General features: G+C 32.9%; 1 protein-coding gene across 1 annotated transcript; it reads left to right on the plus strand.

The window, feature by feature from the left end:
• The first annotated feature begins 16,678 nt into the window (after positions 1-16,678).
• Positions 16,679-18,576, plus strand: LOC123660525 (serine protease inhibitor dipetalogastin). The gene is made up of 2 exons (XM_045595583.1): positions 16,679-16,794; positions 17,714-18,576. The coding sequence occupies exons 1-2, from the start codon at positions 16,779-16,781 to the stop codon at positions 18,370-18,372; spliced, it is 675 nt and encodes a 224-aa protein (XP_045451539.1). The 5' UTR covers positions 16,679-16,778; the 3' UTR covers positions 18,373-18,576.
• The last annotated feature ends 1,189 nt before the right edge of the window (positions 18,577-19,765 follow it).

Raw genomic sequence — 19,765 nt, forward strand, 5'->3', positions numbered from 1 at the left:
TTTGATGAAAAATAAACTATTTTAGAAACATTGTTATTGACTACATAAAAAGCAAGCAATTAATTATATTAAATTCGATTATCGATTTAATCGATTTATTTTGTTTGTTGAAAATATTATTTGTTATGGCAACCCTAAACTACAGACTTTTGCGTCATACATTCATTTGACTTCCATATTCTTTCATAGTGATATAGCAGCCTACTGAAAGGTTTTCTGTCAACCGAGAATTCATCACTATCATCATTACAGCCTATACAGTCCACTGCTGGACATAGGCCTCCACAAGTTTACGCCAAAAATAACGTGAACTCATGTGTTTTGCCCGTAGTCACCACGCTGGGCAGGCGGGTTGGTGACCGCAGTACTGGCTTTGTCGCACCGAAGACGCTGCTGCCCGTATTTGGCCTGTGTATTTCAAAGCCAGCAATTGGATGGTTATCCCGCCATCGGTCGGTTTCTTAAGTTCCAAGGTGGTTTTGGAACCTTGTTATCCCTTAGTCGCCTCTTACGACACCCACGGGAGGAGAGGGGGTGGCTAAATTCTTTAGTGCCGTAGCCACACAGCACATTCATCACTAATGCGACGTAAAATACACAGTAGGCATATTTATAAGTAGGAAAATATATTTTGTATTTATTTTATATGTAAACAATAAAGGTCAGGCAGAGAAGCCATAAAAAACAATATTATTGCAACTGCATGGTTGGTCGACGGACAGTAGGTTGTTGTGCCCATATCATGACAATTATTTGGTTTTTGGGCTGGAAATGGTTTCAAGATTTTATAAATGTACCTGCTTAGTTTTTAGATAACATTCTGTTAACGTACGAATCCGATTAGTAGAACAAAAATAACAAAAACAATGATTTTTTATTACAGAAACCTTCTTGTAATTATCCACAAAAAAACAAAAAAGAAACACCTGGACACAAAACTATATAATTTTTCTAATTCCTACTTGTTAGTACTACTAAATTAATATATAATTATTATTCTCAGTGACTGTCCACTCGGGGCCGAAACCCCCATACAAAGTGGACAGTCCCCTTTGTTTATCGTTAGTCTTAAAAACTATGTGTATTTAGATTATCAAGTATTTCAAAAAATAAACAAATATACAAGTTTTCTGCGGTGTTCAATATAAACAACCACAAAAATTTTACAAAACACTATTATATAAAGAGAAACATAAAACATAATACCCTAAGGCGTTCTACTATTTTAGCGGTTTGGAAAAAGGCATAGCATCTATATACGTATAATAAAATGGTAGGAAAGTCAAAACTGTACATTGAATATTTTTATAAAGAATACTTGGGGTGTGATCTACAATCGATACCGAAGCCAAAAATATAGTTTTTAGAATTTTTGTCTGTTTGTCTGTATGTATGTCCGGGATAAACTCAAAAAGTACCGCATGGATTTACTTCAAATTTGGCACGAATATTATTAAGAAGTCGGGTCAACATATAGGCTACATATTATCACGCTATCACCTACGGGAAACGAGCAGTGAACCTTTATTTCCTGGGCGCATTCTGTAACAACGTGTTATCAATCTAACGACGACAAAAAAAGAAAGCGTTGCAACGCGCTCAGGATACAGCTAGTGTATAATAAAAGTTAATATCATTAGCTTTTAAAATGAGTGGTTGGATTTAATGTCCCATAAAAAGGTAGTAAAAGATACTTTTTATACTTTTTTTCATTTTAAATTTTTTTGTTGTTCAATCAAACGTTGAAATAAAAATGTCATTGTAATGAGGATGGATGACTTATTTTATATGTGTATTACATTATATCATTACATTATACAGTATATATAGCTATCAGTTCCTAATTTTTATATGATAAATAAAATATGTCTATAAAAATCTCAACGTAACAGATAATCGATGCAGGCAAACAATACAAGTATTGTACAGTTCAAGTATATATGCAATTATATACTAAATTAGTAGAAAGTTCAAGCACATATTCTAAAATAACGTCATGAGAAAAGAATATCGATAAAACGAACACAGCTCTAGATTGCCGCTCTTCGATTCGACACTCGCTTCACTTCACTTCTGCGTACCGAATGTTTACAGAATTCCAAACCAAGTCAAGTGGGTTCGCTTTCGAAGTGAGCGCTGTCACTCAGGTGAAGCTCGATCTCGAAATGGATATTTACAGAATAGCCCTGCAGAGCTCCTGGGGGTGATTGGGGATTGGGTCGGCAACGCGCTTGCGATGCTTCTGGTGTTGCAGGCGTCTATAAGCTACGGTAATCTCTTACCATCAGGTGAGCCGTACGCTTGTTTGTCGACCTAGTGGTATAAAAAAAAAGGTAGAACGGGAAATATCAAATTCTTAATTTGGAGCAGTCATTACTGGTAAAATACTGCAACTTTACACAAAATGATATCAGACTCAAATGATATCAGACAGTGTTATATTCCTGTAGTGAGTAAGGTAGCTTCTGAGAAAGCTTGGGAGTACCTAAGGTCGGTAACGCGCTTGTGCTGCTTCCGGTGTTGCAGGCGTCCATAGGCTACGGGAATCCCTTACCATCAGGTGGACTGAACATTTGTTTGCCACCCTAGTTGTGTACAAAAATTGAACAATAATTACATCAGGTGTAACTGTTATTTACTAATAAATAATTTCGATATATCTTAAGTAGGTACATAATAATGTTTAAGGAAAATGATAATTTTGTTTTTGCAATAACAAGATTTAATTACACCTATGTAGACTTTATAGTGTAATGATGTAAATGCAATTTATATCTTATTGTTATTTCCTTCATATTATGCAGATATTATTTTGTAATGCATATTTATTGAAGAGAAAGAGAAAGCTTACATGCTTTTTTATTTTTATTGTTGTGAATCATTCTTGATTATGTCAACGAAACTAATTAAATGTCAATAATAGAGAGAATATTGGTAGTACAAGGGAATCATTCTTAATTACGAATATTGGTCTACTTCAATATTATATAAAGCCTAAGAGTTTACTAGTTTACAATATGGGTTTTTAGAATTTTGATAAAATTTTAACCGAATTCAACACAAAGGAGGAGGTTCTCAATTCGACTGTATTTGTTTGTGTGTGTTACCTTATATTTTTTTACTGCCTGGACGTTTCCGATGATTCTTTTTTTAATCGAAAGGTGGTGCTTGTCAAGTGGTTCCCTTAATAGAGATCTGACAAGTACTTTTTGAGTTATATTTAATTATAAGTATTCGTATTTATTGTACTTGACTGTTTTTTCGTCACCCTACATTGTATTATATACCTCATAACTTTTTACTGGGTGTTTGGTGGGTATAGGTGTGGTGTATTTTTTTTTTAAATTCAAAAGCTATTATTTCTCATGCCATCTCATTTAAATATGATTGATATATAATGAGTACTTTTGAGTAATCTTTGATAACGACTATTTACTTGACTATTTTACGTCTTGTCGATTGAAGTCAGTTTTGTTTTCGTTTGTGAGCAAACACAATTATTTGACGTGTACCTCATAACTTTTTACGAAGTGTGCCGATTTTTTTTAAATCATAAGCATTCATTTTAAAATAGGTACTTACCTACTTACTTACCTACTATAATAAGCACGGCGTCTTTCTTGTTACTAACATAGACTAATTGATGGAGCTATTTGATGTTAATTTTTTAAGTAATATAAAAAAATCTCATAAACGAATTCATACAACTAGTATGCAATAAAAATATATTAAATACGGCGTGCAGTGTAAATACTCGTAAACATGAACGTTATTCACTTATCGGTTATATATAAACACTAGCTGTGCCCGCGGCTTCGCCCGCGTTGAAATCAGTGTTTCTCAAAGTTTTCCCGGCAAACTTCCAGTGAAACTCTCATCAAAATCGGCTTTGCCGTTCCGTAAACCTTCCTCTTGAAGCCCTCTCTCCATTTGTGAAACCGCATGAAAATCCGTTAAGTAGATTTTGAGGGAATCGGTCACATACGCTTTTGGGAACTTTGTTTTATAATACACTAACTGTTGCCCGCGACTACGTCCGCGTGGTTATGAAGATATGCATTACTATTAAGATGCTTAACGCAAATTATTTTTTTATTTCAGTCACTTGAAATGCTTATCACTCTGAGTAACTTTTTCAAAGGCACAATTTAGTATAATTTAATAGTTATTTTTATAAAACCTCTCTATACACCACATTTTTAGTTTTATTTTCAGGCTGCAGTATGAATAACCTATCAGGCGAACTTGTTGCTACTGTATATGTTTCATACAAACTATCAACCCCAATTAAACCCTCTTAGCGATGGAATATCGCAAAATCCGTTCTTAGCGGACGTCTACTAACTATAATCTACCTCCCTGCCAAATTTCATCTTTGTCCATCTTGGATGGATGGACCATCCAGCGGTTCTTGAATTCTCGTGATGTCAATCAGTGACCTTTCTCTTTTATATATATAGATTACGATGTATTATTTGGACACTTCCTCGCCATGTATAGAACATACATTTTAAATTTCAAGTCTCTTACCTTAATAACATATGACTTTCATATAAACTTCCAACCCCCGTTTTATCCCCTTATGGATCGAGTTTCGTAAAATCCGTTCTCAGCGGATGTTTACGCCCTATAAGGAACCTATCTGCAAAATTTCAAATTTGTAGCTGTTATAGTTTCAGAGATTTCGTGATGAGTGAGTCAACCTACCATACCCCATTTTAACCCCAAAAGGGAGTTGATTTCTAAAGATACATTATTTTAACACCTTCTCAACATCTATAGAGCATACATTTTAAATTTCAAGTCTCTTACTTCAAAAACATAGGACTTTCATACAAACTTCCAACCCCCGTTTTATCACCTTAGGGGTCGAGTTTCATAAAATTCGTTCTTAGCAAATGTATATGCCCTATAAGGAACCTACTTGCCAATTTTCAAATTTGTAGCTGTTATAGTTTCGGAGATTACGTGATGAGTAAGTCAACCTACCATCCCCCGTTTTAACCCCAAAAGGGAGTTGATTTCTAAAGATACATTATTTGAACACCTTCTCACTATCTATAGAGCATACATTTTAAGTTTCAAGTCTCTTCCTCCAAAAACATAGGACTTTCATACAAACTTCCAACCCCCGTTTTATCCCCTTAGGGTAAGAGTTTCATAAAATTCGTTCTTAGCAAATATATACGCCCTATAAGAAACGTACCTGCCAAATTTCAAGTTTGTAGGTATTATAGTTTCGGAGATTTCGTGATGAGTGAATCAACCTACCATCCCCCGTTTTAACCCCAAAAGGGAGTTGATTTCTAAATATACATTATTTGGACACCTTCTCACCATCTATAGAGTATACATTTTAAATTTCAAGTCTCTTACTTCAAAAACATAGGACTTTCATACAAACTTCCAAACCCCGTTTTACCCCCTTAGGGGTCGAGTTTTGTAAAACCCGTTCTTAGCGAATGTCTACGCCCTATAAGAAGCCTATCTGCCAAATTTCAAGTTTGTAGGTGTTATAGTTTCGGAGATTTCGTGATGAGTGAGTAAACCTACCATCCCCCGTTTTAACCCCAAAAGGGAGTTGATTTCTAAAGATTCATTATCTGAACACCTTTTCATCATCTATAAGGTATACATTTTAAATTTCAAGTCTCTTACTTCAAAAACATGGGACTTTCATACAAACTTCCAACCCCCTTTTTACCCCCTTAAGGGTCGAATTTTGTAAAATTCGTTCTTAACGGATGTCTACGCCCTATAAGGAGTCTTTCTGCCAAATTTCAAGTTTGTAACTATTATAGTTTCGGAGATTTCGTGATGAGTGAGCCAACCTACTATCCCCCGTTTTAACCCAAAAAGGGGTTGATTTCTAAAGATACATTACTTGGACACCTTTTCACCATCTATCTATAGAGCTTACATTTTAAATTTCAAGTCTCTTACGTCAAAAACATGGGACTCTCATACAAACTTCCAACCCCCATTTTACCCCCTTAGGGGTTGAGTTTCGTAAAATCCGTTCTTAGCGGATGTCTACTTCCTATAAGGAGCCTACCTGCCAAAGTTCAAGTTTGTAGGTGTTATAGTTTCGGAGATTTCGTGATGAATGACCTTTCGCGTTTATATATATTATAGATATTATAGATTAGCTAAGCTAAGTTTTGCGTTGTATTTTCCCGTCTACGCACAAGTCGTTTTTATATTATTTGGTTAAGTCTAAGTCAAGTCAAATGGCTTAATGCATTTGCAAATATTAATTATTCAATTTAATTACAAGAACTAGCGCGCTGTTTCACCTATATCGAAATATGGTAGTCGTAATACGTTTATATTTTTATTTATTTTCTTAATTGTGTCGTTTAAATATGATAATTTTTCTCTTTTAAATTGCAATTGCAAAAAATACAAATTTTTAACTAGTACGAGTACGTAGGTCTCGAGAGCGCTAATACGAACAGATGAATTCTTTAGTTAGGCGTATTGTGTAAATTATTATGCTTAAGTAGATGAGTTGGAAATATCTGTATATAATATTCAAGGTCGTAGCTTGCTGTGTGTTTCTCATATTAATGATGATATATTATTGTGAGACAACTAGATCGTACACTAATAAAATAACACTGTATGGCTGATAACTTAATACATACTAAGAAGGTTGTGGTTGCATTTTTTAAAATAAAATATATTTAATTATGTTTAATTTAAGTATCTATTTATAACAGTTTGTTTTCCTTGTTAGCGCTTCGCCTAAGTAAGTAACATTACCTTTTACGACTTTATTCGTATTATTCTGGCCATGATCTATTTGACCTATTATGATAAAATATTAAATATTTTTAAATGTTAAACAAAATGTTAATTTATGCTTTATAAATGTTGACATCATGCTATTTCAAAACAAAACCATCAGATGAATGGTTAAAACTACTGCTTTTTAACCGACTTCCAAAAAAGGAGGAGATTCTCAATTCGACTGTATTTTTTTTTTTTTATTTGTAACTTAAAATTACCATAGGTGCTTGGAAGATTCGGTTCAACTTTTGCTATAAACAAACAAAGATAAGTTTGCAAAAAACTTAAATGAAATAATTTATTTATTTATTTCTTTATTTATTTACTTATTTACAAAAAAAAGATACAATTTATGTGATAAACAGTGCAGCAAAAATAATGAACAGTTTAACAGTGCACTGTGTTTCTAAAGTTAATAATACTAAAAGTACATACGATATTATATACCTACTAACATAAAAATATGATATAAAGCTATACAAATAATAGATTATACATGTGAATATAATTGAAAAGAAAAAAAAAATAACAACAAATGGTTAAAGAATAATAATAAAAATAATAAATGCGGCCATTTCAATCTCTCTCTATATGTTGGTCTAAAAAGAATTTTTTAATCTTTTTTTATAGTTGTTTTTTGATTTTTTTTTTTAATTCGATGGCAGATTATTTATTAAGAAAGGAATAATATATTCAAGCGTACGTTTTCCATAAAAATTACTATGTCTAGTTATTTTTAATTTGTGATTTGTAATATTTCTTATTAGTTTATAGTGACTCATTTTTATTTGAATGAATTATGAAAACATTGATGGTGTAGTGTATGTGCAGTGATTTTTATGTCTCCAGAGAATCTATTTAACGTTGAGCTTATATAGATGGCTTTTGTTTTTTCTCTATTTAATACTAGACCAACATCATGGGACCATTTTGAAAGTTGGTCAAAATCATATTGAAGTTTTTTTATTGTTTGTTTCATATCATGATGGGCCGACAGAAGACATGTATCATCCGCATATTGATACATTTCACAGGTTTTTACAACGTTTTTAAGATCGTTAACATATGTGAGGTAATGAAGCGGTCCTAAAAGTGAACGCTGTGCAGTTCCTTCTGTTGTTGGTCTTTCGTCACTGAGGGTGTCAGTAATTTTAACGCGATATGTTCTATTTGAAAGATAATTACACCAATTGAGAATTGGATGATTCCTAATTTTCTAATTTTTCAAGAAGAATGTTATGTTGTAGAGTATCAAATGCTTTGCTATAATCTATAAATATTACTAAAATGTGCTTTCTATCGTTCAAGTATTTATTTACAGAATTTGAAAATATTGATAAAAGTTGTGTAGTACTTTTTTTGGTTGAAAACCGAATTGATTACTATATAATATGTTATTTTCATTATAAAAATTTTGAATTTGTTGATGAATGTATTTTTTCGTTATATGTATTATATCAATTATTGGTAAAATAGTTATAGGTCTATAATTATCATATGAGTCAAAGTTTCCTTTTTTTATTATAGGTCTTACAGTATCTGTTTTTAAATCTTTAGGGTACATTCCTGACATGACACTACCGTTTATAAATTTCACAAGAATTGGAGTTAATTTTACAAATAGTTCTACGATATCAACTCCGCGAATATTATCTATCCCGGGTGGTTTTTTAGTATTGAGTGATTTTATTATTTTAGAGATATTACAATTGTCGGCTTTAATGAATCTACATGTAACATCAATTGAATTTTTATAAATATTTTTGTCAAGTAACGGTACTTGACATGTATTTAATATATTTTTAACGTTATGATTAAAAGATTTTGCGAAATTATAACAAATATCTTTGATCGAGGCATGTTTTCTATCAAAGGCGTGTAGTATTAATTCATCTAAAGATTTTTTTATCCTACCTGTAAGTGTATTTAACAATTGCCATAGTTTTCTAGAGTTATTTTTATTTTTAATAATTTCATTTTTATAGTATTTATTTTTTAAAGTAATTTATTTTATAATTAGTATTATTTCTTGCTTTTTTATACTCAATTCTTAATATCATATTATTAACATCTTTTTTATGATTTGAGATATAGATTAACGTTATATATAATTAACGTTATATAATTAACGTTAACGATATATAATTAACGTTATTATCAGGCAGTATCTAATAATTTTCCCAAATGAGCATGTTATCTAACGCAATACTAAATTTTTTTTGGTGCTGATAATGATTAGCGTGCTTAAAAAAATATAAAGAGTTATGTCATATATGTATATATAAGTGGATAGCTACATCGCAAATATTAGGTTACCATCGCCCGCTAACGGTTGTCGCTCGTGGGTTGCGACCACGGAGGTTTGCGACACGTAGCCCCCTGCATAGATTTTCAACACACGCGACTCTCTATAAAACATCTCCTAATAACCTAGTCTTTAAAGAATCGCCTGTCTACTTCTACTGCTAATGCTGCGCAATCTAATTTTAGGTCAGCATTCTATCCCGTAACCGTTTTATGACCTTTAAAAACGACTGCACAAATTTATTCAGATTTAATCTTAATTTATATAGACTAAGAATACGATTACCTCAATAGTTTTAAAATTAGTACGTATTAAATAAGGAGAGGCAATCCTCAATAACACTTCAAGTGCAAACTTAACGGTAATAGCATTGATAAAATGATAAGCTAGTATTTATTGACTCAGTGTTTTTCTTCTAAGCGATTACTAATTATGATTATTGATTTATATTTACTTAATATTACAATACAAACTAGCAACGTTGGTTTGTATTTTTAATTATGAAGGAAATATTGAAATACGAGTAATTATTTTTATGTAAGCAATGACTAATAAGGTAAAATATATAAACAACTCTATTAAAAATTGTTTGCAAATTTACCTTTATAAGTATTATCTTTTATACATCCTTTGCGAAAAAAATAAACAGTGCCACAGAAGTGTATGCACAACTGGGCATAGGCCTCTTTCTCTATGTATTAGGAAAAAGTTCAGACAACAAGGTCGCTTAGAACCGTATAAAATCATCATATCAAAAATTTCGATCTAACGAGTACATCGTTCCATAGTTTAATTGGCTAGAGCACCTATACGGTCAGTCGGAGATGCAGGTTCGATCCCCGCTGGAACGGTCGATTTTTGATATGATATAAAAAATATTTAAAAGGTTCAGAGCTTAATCCACCACGCTGCTCCACTGCGGGTTGGCAAATATACCTATTCTCTACTATGACTAACGGTTGCTACCAGGTATCTACGATAACAGCTGGGACCCACAGCATAACGTGCTTGCTGAGGAACGGTGGGCAGATTCACAAGGACAGATATCCGACCTGGAAGAAATATTTGTACAGATATACATATTATCCACCCTGAGTGGGAATCGAACCCACAATCGCCGGTATGTAAGCGCCTGCACGGTGCTGACACCACAAAACTAGGGCGATGTCTACTACTAAATCAATATATTAACTCTTTTTGAAAGCAGTATACTGCTGGCTTTGAAATACACAGGCCGAAGACGGGCAGCAGCGTCTTCGGTGCGACAAAGCCAGTACTGCGGTCACCAACCCGCCTGCCCAGCGTGGTGACTATGGGCAAAACAAAAAAAAAAACAGGCTTATATCCAAAATCCCTACCAATATTCTGAGAGTACCCTAGTCGGGTTGCTCCAGTTTTGAGCAAGATATTACCTATCGTGCCCTATTTTAATAAATATTGAAATAAATAAATAATCCTATCAACTTCATTACGTTATAAGACAATTCGTCGGTTCTTGAATACAAGTAATTAACTAAATGTTGCAGTGTATTCGAATATTCTATCCCACATTCATTCTATTATCCAGGAGCCCAAAATTAGTCAGGAAAATTCAACGCTTCAAAATAGTTACATGTAACAGCTATTATCATACAGTTACTTCGCTTTTAAAATTTTGTTTAGAATCAATAACATCCGCTTTGGTGTAGTGTTGCGTGTGCTTGTAAAACCGGGCGGTTTGCGTGTTTGGTTCCCGCTCAGGATGGATATTGTATATATTTGTACAAATATTTCTTTCCGGTTTAAATGTCTGTCCTTGTAGGCCTCCCATCGTGCCTCGGAGAGCACGTTTAGCTGTGAGTACTGGTTGTTATCAAAAACACCTGATAACGATCGTTACTCATAGTAGGGAATATACCCGACAACCCGTAGTGGAGCAGCGTGGTGGATTAAGCTACGATCCTCCTCCTATATTATACTTGCACGGAGAAAGAGGCCGAATTTAAATTCATAATAAATAGTCCTGTTATATTTACATAACAATAACGAAAATCGTTAAAATAACTTTATTTTAACGTTGACATGCAATAAAATATAATTTATGGTTTCTAACGTTTAAACTATTGCAATTATCTTAGTATGAATGGAAAAACCATCGACGTTTATTTCCCACCTTTACAGATAACAGAATAAACAAAACACATTGTTGTATAAAATAAATCGGTTAAAGTGAAACAATGATAATAAACCATAAGATAAAATATCTACGGAAATAGAAAATTCTGGAACAGAATGCTACAATAATTACTTCATGTAACATGTAACACTCCTGAAATGTTTGTAGAAATTTGCAACGATGTATGCAAATTTTGGAGCCGATGAATCTAAGAAAGAGAAGAAGAAGAATTCTGCAGTGTAATTTAAAAATGTTTTAGAATATTTAAGAGTATGAAAAATTACGCTAGAGAAAAAAAAATAGAAAATTAAAAAACAACTTTATTCAAATATGCCTCAAAAGTACCCTCGAATCGTCATTTTACAAATTAAAATTTCAAAGTGATTATAATTTTTTAAATGTAACACTACCACCGATTCAGAATGTAGATGAATGGATAGAGAATGTTTTGTGCCGTTTTTAGACATTGAAATTATAAGGGGATGACGTTTTTTTTAACTGAAGTCTTCTGTAATATAAATGTGACACGTTTAGAAGTCCTAGTCCTAGAAATAAGTCAGTTATAAGCTTGTTATACGATAAGTATATTTCGGAAGTGTCGTAGAGGCGTAAAATGGAGCGCGCTGATTGTACCAGCAACCCAGCATCTTAAATATTGACTTCTGAAATGATGATAGTTTGTGTTCAAATAGGTTTTGTTTTAAACCAAGATTTCTTTTTTATACTACTGGGTCGGCAAACAAGCTAACGGACCACTTGATGGTAAGCGGTTATCGTAGCCTAAAGCCGTGTGTTTACGGCAGTAAAGAATTTAGCCACACCCTCTCTTCCCGTGGGTGTCGTAAGAGGCGACTAAGGAATAACACGGTTCCACTACCACCTTGGAACTTCTAGTAAGTAGACCGATGGCGGGATAACCATCCAACTGCTGGCTTTGAAATACACACGCCCAAGACGGGCAGCAGCGTCTTCGGTGCGACAAAGCCAGCCCTGCGAACACCAACCCGCCTGCCCAGCGTGGTGACTACGGGCAAAACAAAAAAAAAAGAAACAAAAATTTCCTATACTTATTCATATTTGTTTAAATTTTTCTTTTGCGGAAGCAACACTGCATAATAATACAATCTACTTACAAGAGCTGTTTATTAAATATTAATTTATTTATAAAAAAACATAAAAATTATCTTTTTTCGTAATATTCAACTGCGGATAACCTTTAGTCTCAGTTTCATCAAATTATATAACTAATATAGATATATAGTTAATACGCACATCTATCTACAATGAAGAGTTCTGTTATTTTGATCACTTTGACCTCTTGACTTTTGATTCATACGCCTGGCTAATAATAATGCAACAAAATCACCTGTTCATTTTTGTAATCATCAATTCGTCGCAGAATTATTTAGAAAGTGTGATTATATTGTTTTCTAATATTTACGCGAATTTCATTCATTATAATAAATACAAATATTATGATATCTAATATATAAAATTCTCGTGTCGCGGTGTTTGTAGTTAAACTCCTCCGAAACGGCGTGACCGATTCTCATGAAATTTTGTGTGCATATTGGGTAGGTCTGAGAATCGAACATATATTTTTCATCCCCCTAAATGTTAAGGGTAGTCCACCACAATTTTTTTTTTAATTTTTAGATAAATTATTTATTGGAACGAAGTTCCTTACGGCAAGGCTTGACATTTGGCTGGGCGACCGAACTGAAGAAAATGTGATACTAAAACCGTAAGAAAAATATATAACGGAAGTGACGTAATATCGGTCACACGACTATATAATATGACGTTTGTAAAACTAAAATATTACTAGTAAACCTTTTTAAAATTATTTATGTAATTTTATACTGTCGACAAAAATAAATAAAGACATATGGTTTTTTATTTCACTTAATAGTTTGAATTATTATTTTGTTTGATTTGTTTTATTTTACGGTATTTGCTATTTTCTAAAATACTAAATTTCCTAAATACTTTTATGTACTTAATTAAAAACCAATCAACAAAATAAAAAAATATCAAGAACTAGAAAATACATATAAAATTCAACATTTTTTTTTCAAATTCTGTTGCTTCTATACTATCCGAAGGAACTTTCCTGGTTCCTACCTGGTGTCCTATGACACCACATTTTTTTTTTTATTATGTTTTGGCGTTGAAAAATACATACAACTGTAGTATAGTATGTTGTATACGTTCTAAGTATGTAGTATAGGTATGTTGTATACCTTATAAGCCTTATATTTAAATGTCAGTAATAAACATGCAGTTTTGCTATGAACACGTCTTTTTAAATTAACACTCCTCACTCCCATCCGTACACAACCCTAAATTTTCACCGTTCTACCACCAACCCCTATTTTTAAATAGCGTTTAGTGGGAAGACGTTTGCGAGTCAGCAAGTTGCTTCAACTGTATCAAGCACAAGTTCGGTCTTGTATGGAGTATTGCTGCCATCTTTGGGATGGATCCGCCAAATACCAACTGGCAACTTTGGACTCGGTGGAAAAACGAGCTAAGAGACTCATAGGTGACCCTACTCTGACAGACACTAAGTTGCAGAGTCTCGATCATCGGCGTAGGGTAGCTCGTCTGTCGGTGTTCTACAGAATATATTTCGGTGAGTGTGCGAAGGAATTGCACGATCTAATTCCCCCAACAACCTTCCGCCATCGGGACACTAGGCGCGGTCGATGGTTCCATCCTTATGCCACCTACGCGCACAAAACGCTTTGGCTCTACTTTCCTGATGCGCACAGCTAAGGAATGGAACTCGTTGCCCGCGTCTGTGTTTCTCGAACGATACAATCTGGGTGCCTTCAAGGCCAGAGTGAATAGGCTGTTATTAGGCAGGCATGCTCCACCTTCGACCGCATCGTCACTTAACATCAGGTGAGATTGTGGTCAAATGCCTGCCTATTTGTCATAAAAAAAAGTATTCTATAAGATATACATTGAAATCAAAAAAATTCCATCGCAATTTTGTTAAAAAAAATACTTGTAATGAATTACGTATTTATTTGGACAAGGACTTACATCACGTCTGTAAAACCACCTTCTCATTATTTTAGAACGAATTTGATTACCATAGAAAAGATTATAATGAGTTAACCTTAAAAGATAGACATATGCCGTCCGGACTTTTTTAGAACTTATTTCGTCATACGTAATTTTTGGGTAGCTTTAACCGTTTAAGCAGCGTACCCAACGGAAGCTAACAAAAAAGAATATTTTTGTACCGTTTTCTTAACATTTCTTATGAACGCTCAGCTCCTATTGGTCGAAGCGTGATGTTATAGCCTATAACTTTTCACGGTAAATGAATAATCAAACACAAAAAGCTTTTTTAAATTCGATCCAATAGTTTATAATATTAGCGCGTTTAAACAAACAACCAACTAAACAAACAAACTTTTCAGCTTTATAATATTAGCTCTGACATTGGCAGGCCTATTGCGCTCGTTTTTTTTTTTTTCGTAGGGTAGGTAATTTGCTTTCGCTTAAAGTGGTACATAAACGTGGCATATGACAAAATAAATTTCTAAAATAAACACCCCAAATCTTAAAATTAGCGCGTTTAAACGAATGAATAATTATGTTTGCTCGCAAACTAAAAAAAAAACAGCTTCAATTATATCGATAAGTAATGCAACGGCTTTCTATTAAAATAAAAATCATTGAAATCGATATATTTAGTGAAAGGTTAGGTCGACGAAAAAGTAGTCAAGTAAATACGCATTATTAGATATAACTCGAAAGGACTTGTTAGATCTCAATTAAAATGAAGTGGGACCACATGCCATGCAACACCTTTCGATTAAAAAAAATCTTCTAAAACGGTTTAAAGTTAAAATACATTAAAATAATAAAAAGGAACACAAACGATTTGACAACTTACCTTCTTTTATGGAAGTCGGTTAAAAATCAAACGAACTCTTTGACTTTATTATAAAAGTAGAAAAAAAAAATAGTTTGAAGCATAATCGTAGATTTATTATACCTACACAATGTGATTTAAGTGATCTTGCATATCTGACAAGCTCCTATCAAACTTGATCTTATAGGATAAGAAATCTGACGACAATCGTCGTGAACATTGAATATTCTCGATATATGCCAATCTAAGATAAAAACTGGATGCATAAATTAATAAATATTGTGTTAATAATATGAGTAGTGTCTATCATTATTAATAATAATGGTGAAATCCTCACATTAAACGAGACCAAGTAGGATATAGAACATGTGTCAAAGGTCAGTAACACGCTATCAATGAAGCATCTTTTTTTTATATAACTAGGTCAGCAAACAAGCGTACGGCTCACCTGATGGTAAGCGATTACCGTAGCTTAATAGACGTCTGCAACACCAGAAGCATTACAAGCGCGTTGCCGATCCTATCCCCAAATCCCCCAGGAGTTCTGGTCACCTCACTCACCGACAAGAACACAACACTGCTTGAAAGTAGTATTATTTAGCTGTGATATTCTGTAAGGTCTAGGTACCACCCCAGTCGGGCCGCTCTATAATTTGAACAGGACATTTCGTGCTGTGCCCTACCGCATCTACTAGGTATATCTTGGACATTTGGCATGAATGGAAATGTAATTCGCACCTATGCATAATTGTTAAAGTAGTACGTATATATTATAATATGACTAATTACATGCTCATTTTCGTTTGAATAAACATTAGGGTAAGAAATAGGAATTTCCCGTCAAGTAAATTAGTTTTTCTGAAATAAAAAAAGCAAAATTTAATTATTTTTTTGTAGTTAAAAAACTAGTTTAATGTAATCTACACTTAATTCTAACGACAAAATATATTCAAGTATTCTTGTAGAAATCTGTATAACTTAGAAATAGTAAAGAGATTTATCAAATAGGTTAATCTCCGATCCCTTTTACCTATACACACAAACTGATAACGTTTAGTAAGTAGTAAATCATAAAAATAGGTAGATGGAATAAAGTACTAAAGTTCACTTATGGTAATCAGCTAACACTAAGTAAATAATCAAAGATCAAGGTTTCAAGCTCAGAAGTATTGTACATATATAAATCGATAAATATATATGTTTATAAGTACAATAGGTACGTATATAACACATGCTTCGCAATAATATAACGTTTGAATGCAAATAATGTATTAAAAGTACTCATAAAAGTAATGAAAAAGATGACGATTAATAAGGAAATCTTGAATTACAACGAAACTTCTTCATTAATGATATTTTGGTTTGTTTTATTTTTGTTGTCGATTCTAAGTATGAAACGATATAAATAAATAGTTACGCTCGTTCACAGGAAACGCTGTGTTTGTGTTGACGCATGCTTGGGAAATCACAACGACAACAGAGCCTTGACTGGGAAAATATTATTTAATATATATATACAGGAGTTGTTGTACCATCCATCATTCAGTATTTATACTGCTTACAAGCTAGTCATACGTTTGTCCTGCGCATAATATTATTATATTTTTTTTATTGTTGAACGTGAATTCATAAAGATGACTTACAAATTTGGTAAGTTATTTTTTTGTTAAATTGATTCATTTAAATATTATTTTGTACACTTTTTCTTAAATTGCAACATGCATATTATTTTTGGTTTGCAGTTAAGTAAAACACTTGTTTTAAATTTTTACAGCTTTATCAGATAAGTAAAGGAAATTTTTAAATAAATATTGTTTGCCCTTGCTTTAAGTTCCAGATTTATTGTTGGCTTATAACGAATTACAAAATGTATCACGACGTAGAAATAATATTTTTTTGCTATATTTACTAATTGAATGAACTTAAATATTAGACATTTAACATGTAAGTGACAAACTGGTAAATACCAGATCAAAAATTACCTCATACGAGATCAAATACCGCGTGACACGACGACAACGCGATAAATTAATATTTTAATAAAGTTAAAAACCACGTTTGTTGATAATACTGTAAATAACAACTGAAATATCGATTTAATTTTAATTTAATTTATCATATGATTTACTTAAAACTAAAGATTTTATTTCAACTTTTCAAAACTATCAGTATAATAAATTAAAAAAGAATAAATTAAATATATTATATATAAAAAGTAAATTTTAAAAAAGAATGCTTCAATCTACGTCAGTCTAATTGAGAAGGAATTTTTCATAAAATCAGCATCAAAATCACCTTTGAAATTACTATAATTACAACCGTATTCAGCGGCATATTATTAGTCATTTCTTTCTCTACAATTTATAAGATATGAATAATATGTAGGTACACTCATTTTTGTAATGAAAATACTAAAATTTTTCAAATTACAAAAAAATCAGCATTATGTATAATAGTAGATAATGTAGTGTATTTGAAGTTTATTTTAGAAGTATTTTATGTGTGATGTTGATGTTCGTTTGAAAACAAATAAAACGTGAAAATTACTAATAATTGCGGTTATTCCCAGGTGTTCTACTTCTGGTCGTGACCTACATGTCAGTGACAACAGCGCTACCTCCGTGCGTTTGTACGAGGAACATGAACCCAGTCTGCGGCTCCGATGGAGTAACATACAGCAATCCCTGCTTACTCGACTGTAAACGCATAACGAGCAACAAAGACCTCAAGATTGAGAAGAACGGCCCGTGCGGAAATGAAAAACTACCAAAAGTCTGCGTTTGCACCTACGAGTACAGTCCCATCTGCGGCAGCAACGGCATCACATATCCCAATCAATGCGCACTAGAATGCGAAAGTGATCTTGTCGAGGTAGCTTACAGGGGTGAATGTAAAAAACCTGAAGATGAGATCAGCATTGGTAAGCTCCCTTGTACGTGCACGAGGGAGAAACACCCCGTGTGTGGAACTGATGGAAACACTTATAGCAATCCTTGCATGTTGAACTGCGCTCGCGAAGGCAATCAAGACTTGCACGTTGACCACGACGGCGCCTGTTCCAACGAAGTTCAGATTGTTGAACATGCTGAGCAAAACCCGTGCACGTGTACTAGGAATCTGCTGCCAGTATGTGGCTCTAACGGTGTAACCTTTGCTAACGAGTGTCTATTGCATTGCGCCGGCACTCACTTGACCGTTGCTAAGTATGGCCCATGCGAATCCGAGTAGACGTCGCGTCACTTGCAACTATCACACGTTCTGAGATTTTTTTTGTTTAATTTATTCTCGTAAGTTTTGTTTAATTTCGTTATTTTGTAATTTTTGTTACTGATTCGACCTTCTAGATAAACATTTTCTAAGATTGTCATGGTTACCTATATCAATGTTTACTTTACGAGCTTATCATGACTTCAATATAGATGTTTTCATCTACATATTTTTTTTCTTATAAAAACTTAAATTTTATCAATAACATTGTTATGATATCTGATATCAGTTATTACGAATTGTATAATTTAAACAAGTTGTCAATGTAATTTAAGTAAAAAAAAATTGTTATTTTATATAAGATATTTAAATTATAATAAATAGATTTTAACAGATATGTTTTTATTCTTTTATGAACTGGTATGTACAAAAGCATATGTTTATTATATTTAAGAGTGTATGCTACCTCAAATTGCTTATTTTCCACTCGGCAGGTTGTCCATATCTTCCAAACTACTGAATATTTAAGTTTGAAATTTATGTATGGTAAAGTTCAGGACATAAACTATTTTTCATATGTTTCGAAAACACGATTCCATAAAATTTTCTCGATACAAAAAAATCGCAAAATTACCTCTATTTTTTTATTAAAACCTTAATATTACCTTAGTATGAAAAACATTTTATATGTTGCGTTTTTTAAAAAATAACTATTGGTAATGTTTGTGGGGAGAAAATGCATATAATTCGCGCGATGAACAACCAAGCGCTCTCAATTCTGATGTGTGTTTAGTACGGGTGAAATCTGAATACGAGCTGAGGTAGTGTAGCCCCTTAACTTATTAGTTTTATGTTATTTCTACGAAATCTGTGTACGTGAGCAGCACAGCCATTTTTTGTTACGTTATTCGATCTTAACTTGCTTCTTGCTCTTGCTCTGGGTCAACACAATATTTTTTATAATTATTTAAAAATTTACATCCACGGGCTCAAAATGCCCACGCCTTTTGTTATTCATGCATGCATTATAATAATACTACAGGTGATTTTTCATTATTACTACAGATGACAGTCCTGTGACTGCCTAGTAATTATGTGGTGTCATGGGACACCAGGTAGGAACGAAGTTCCTTCGGATAGTATAGAAGCAACACAATTTGAAAAAAAAAATGTATATATATATATATATATATATATATATCTATAATATAAAAATGAGTCGCTGAATGTGTTGCTAAGCGCAAAACTCAAGAACGGTTGGACCGATTTCGCTAATTCTTTTTTTAAAATATTCCTTGAAGTACGAGGATGGTTCTTACGGAGAGAAAAATTCTAAAAAAAAAATTAATATTTTCTGAAAAAGTCTAAAAACAACACTTTTCTATACTCCCATACAAAAGATTTGTGATAATAC

Source organism: Melitaea cinxia, chromosome 15 (assembly GCF_905220565.1).
Source record: "Melitaea cinxia chromosome 15, ilMelCinx1.1, whole genome shotgun sequence".
Classification (NCBI taxonomy): domain Eukaryota; kingdom Metazoa; phylum Arthropoda; class Insecta; order Lepidoptera; family Nymphalidae; genus Melitaea; species Melitaea cinxia.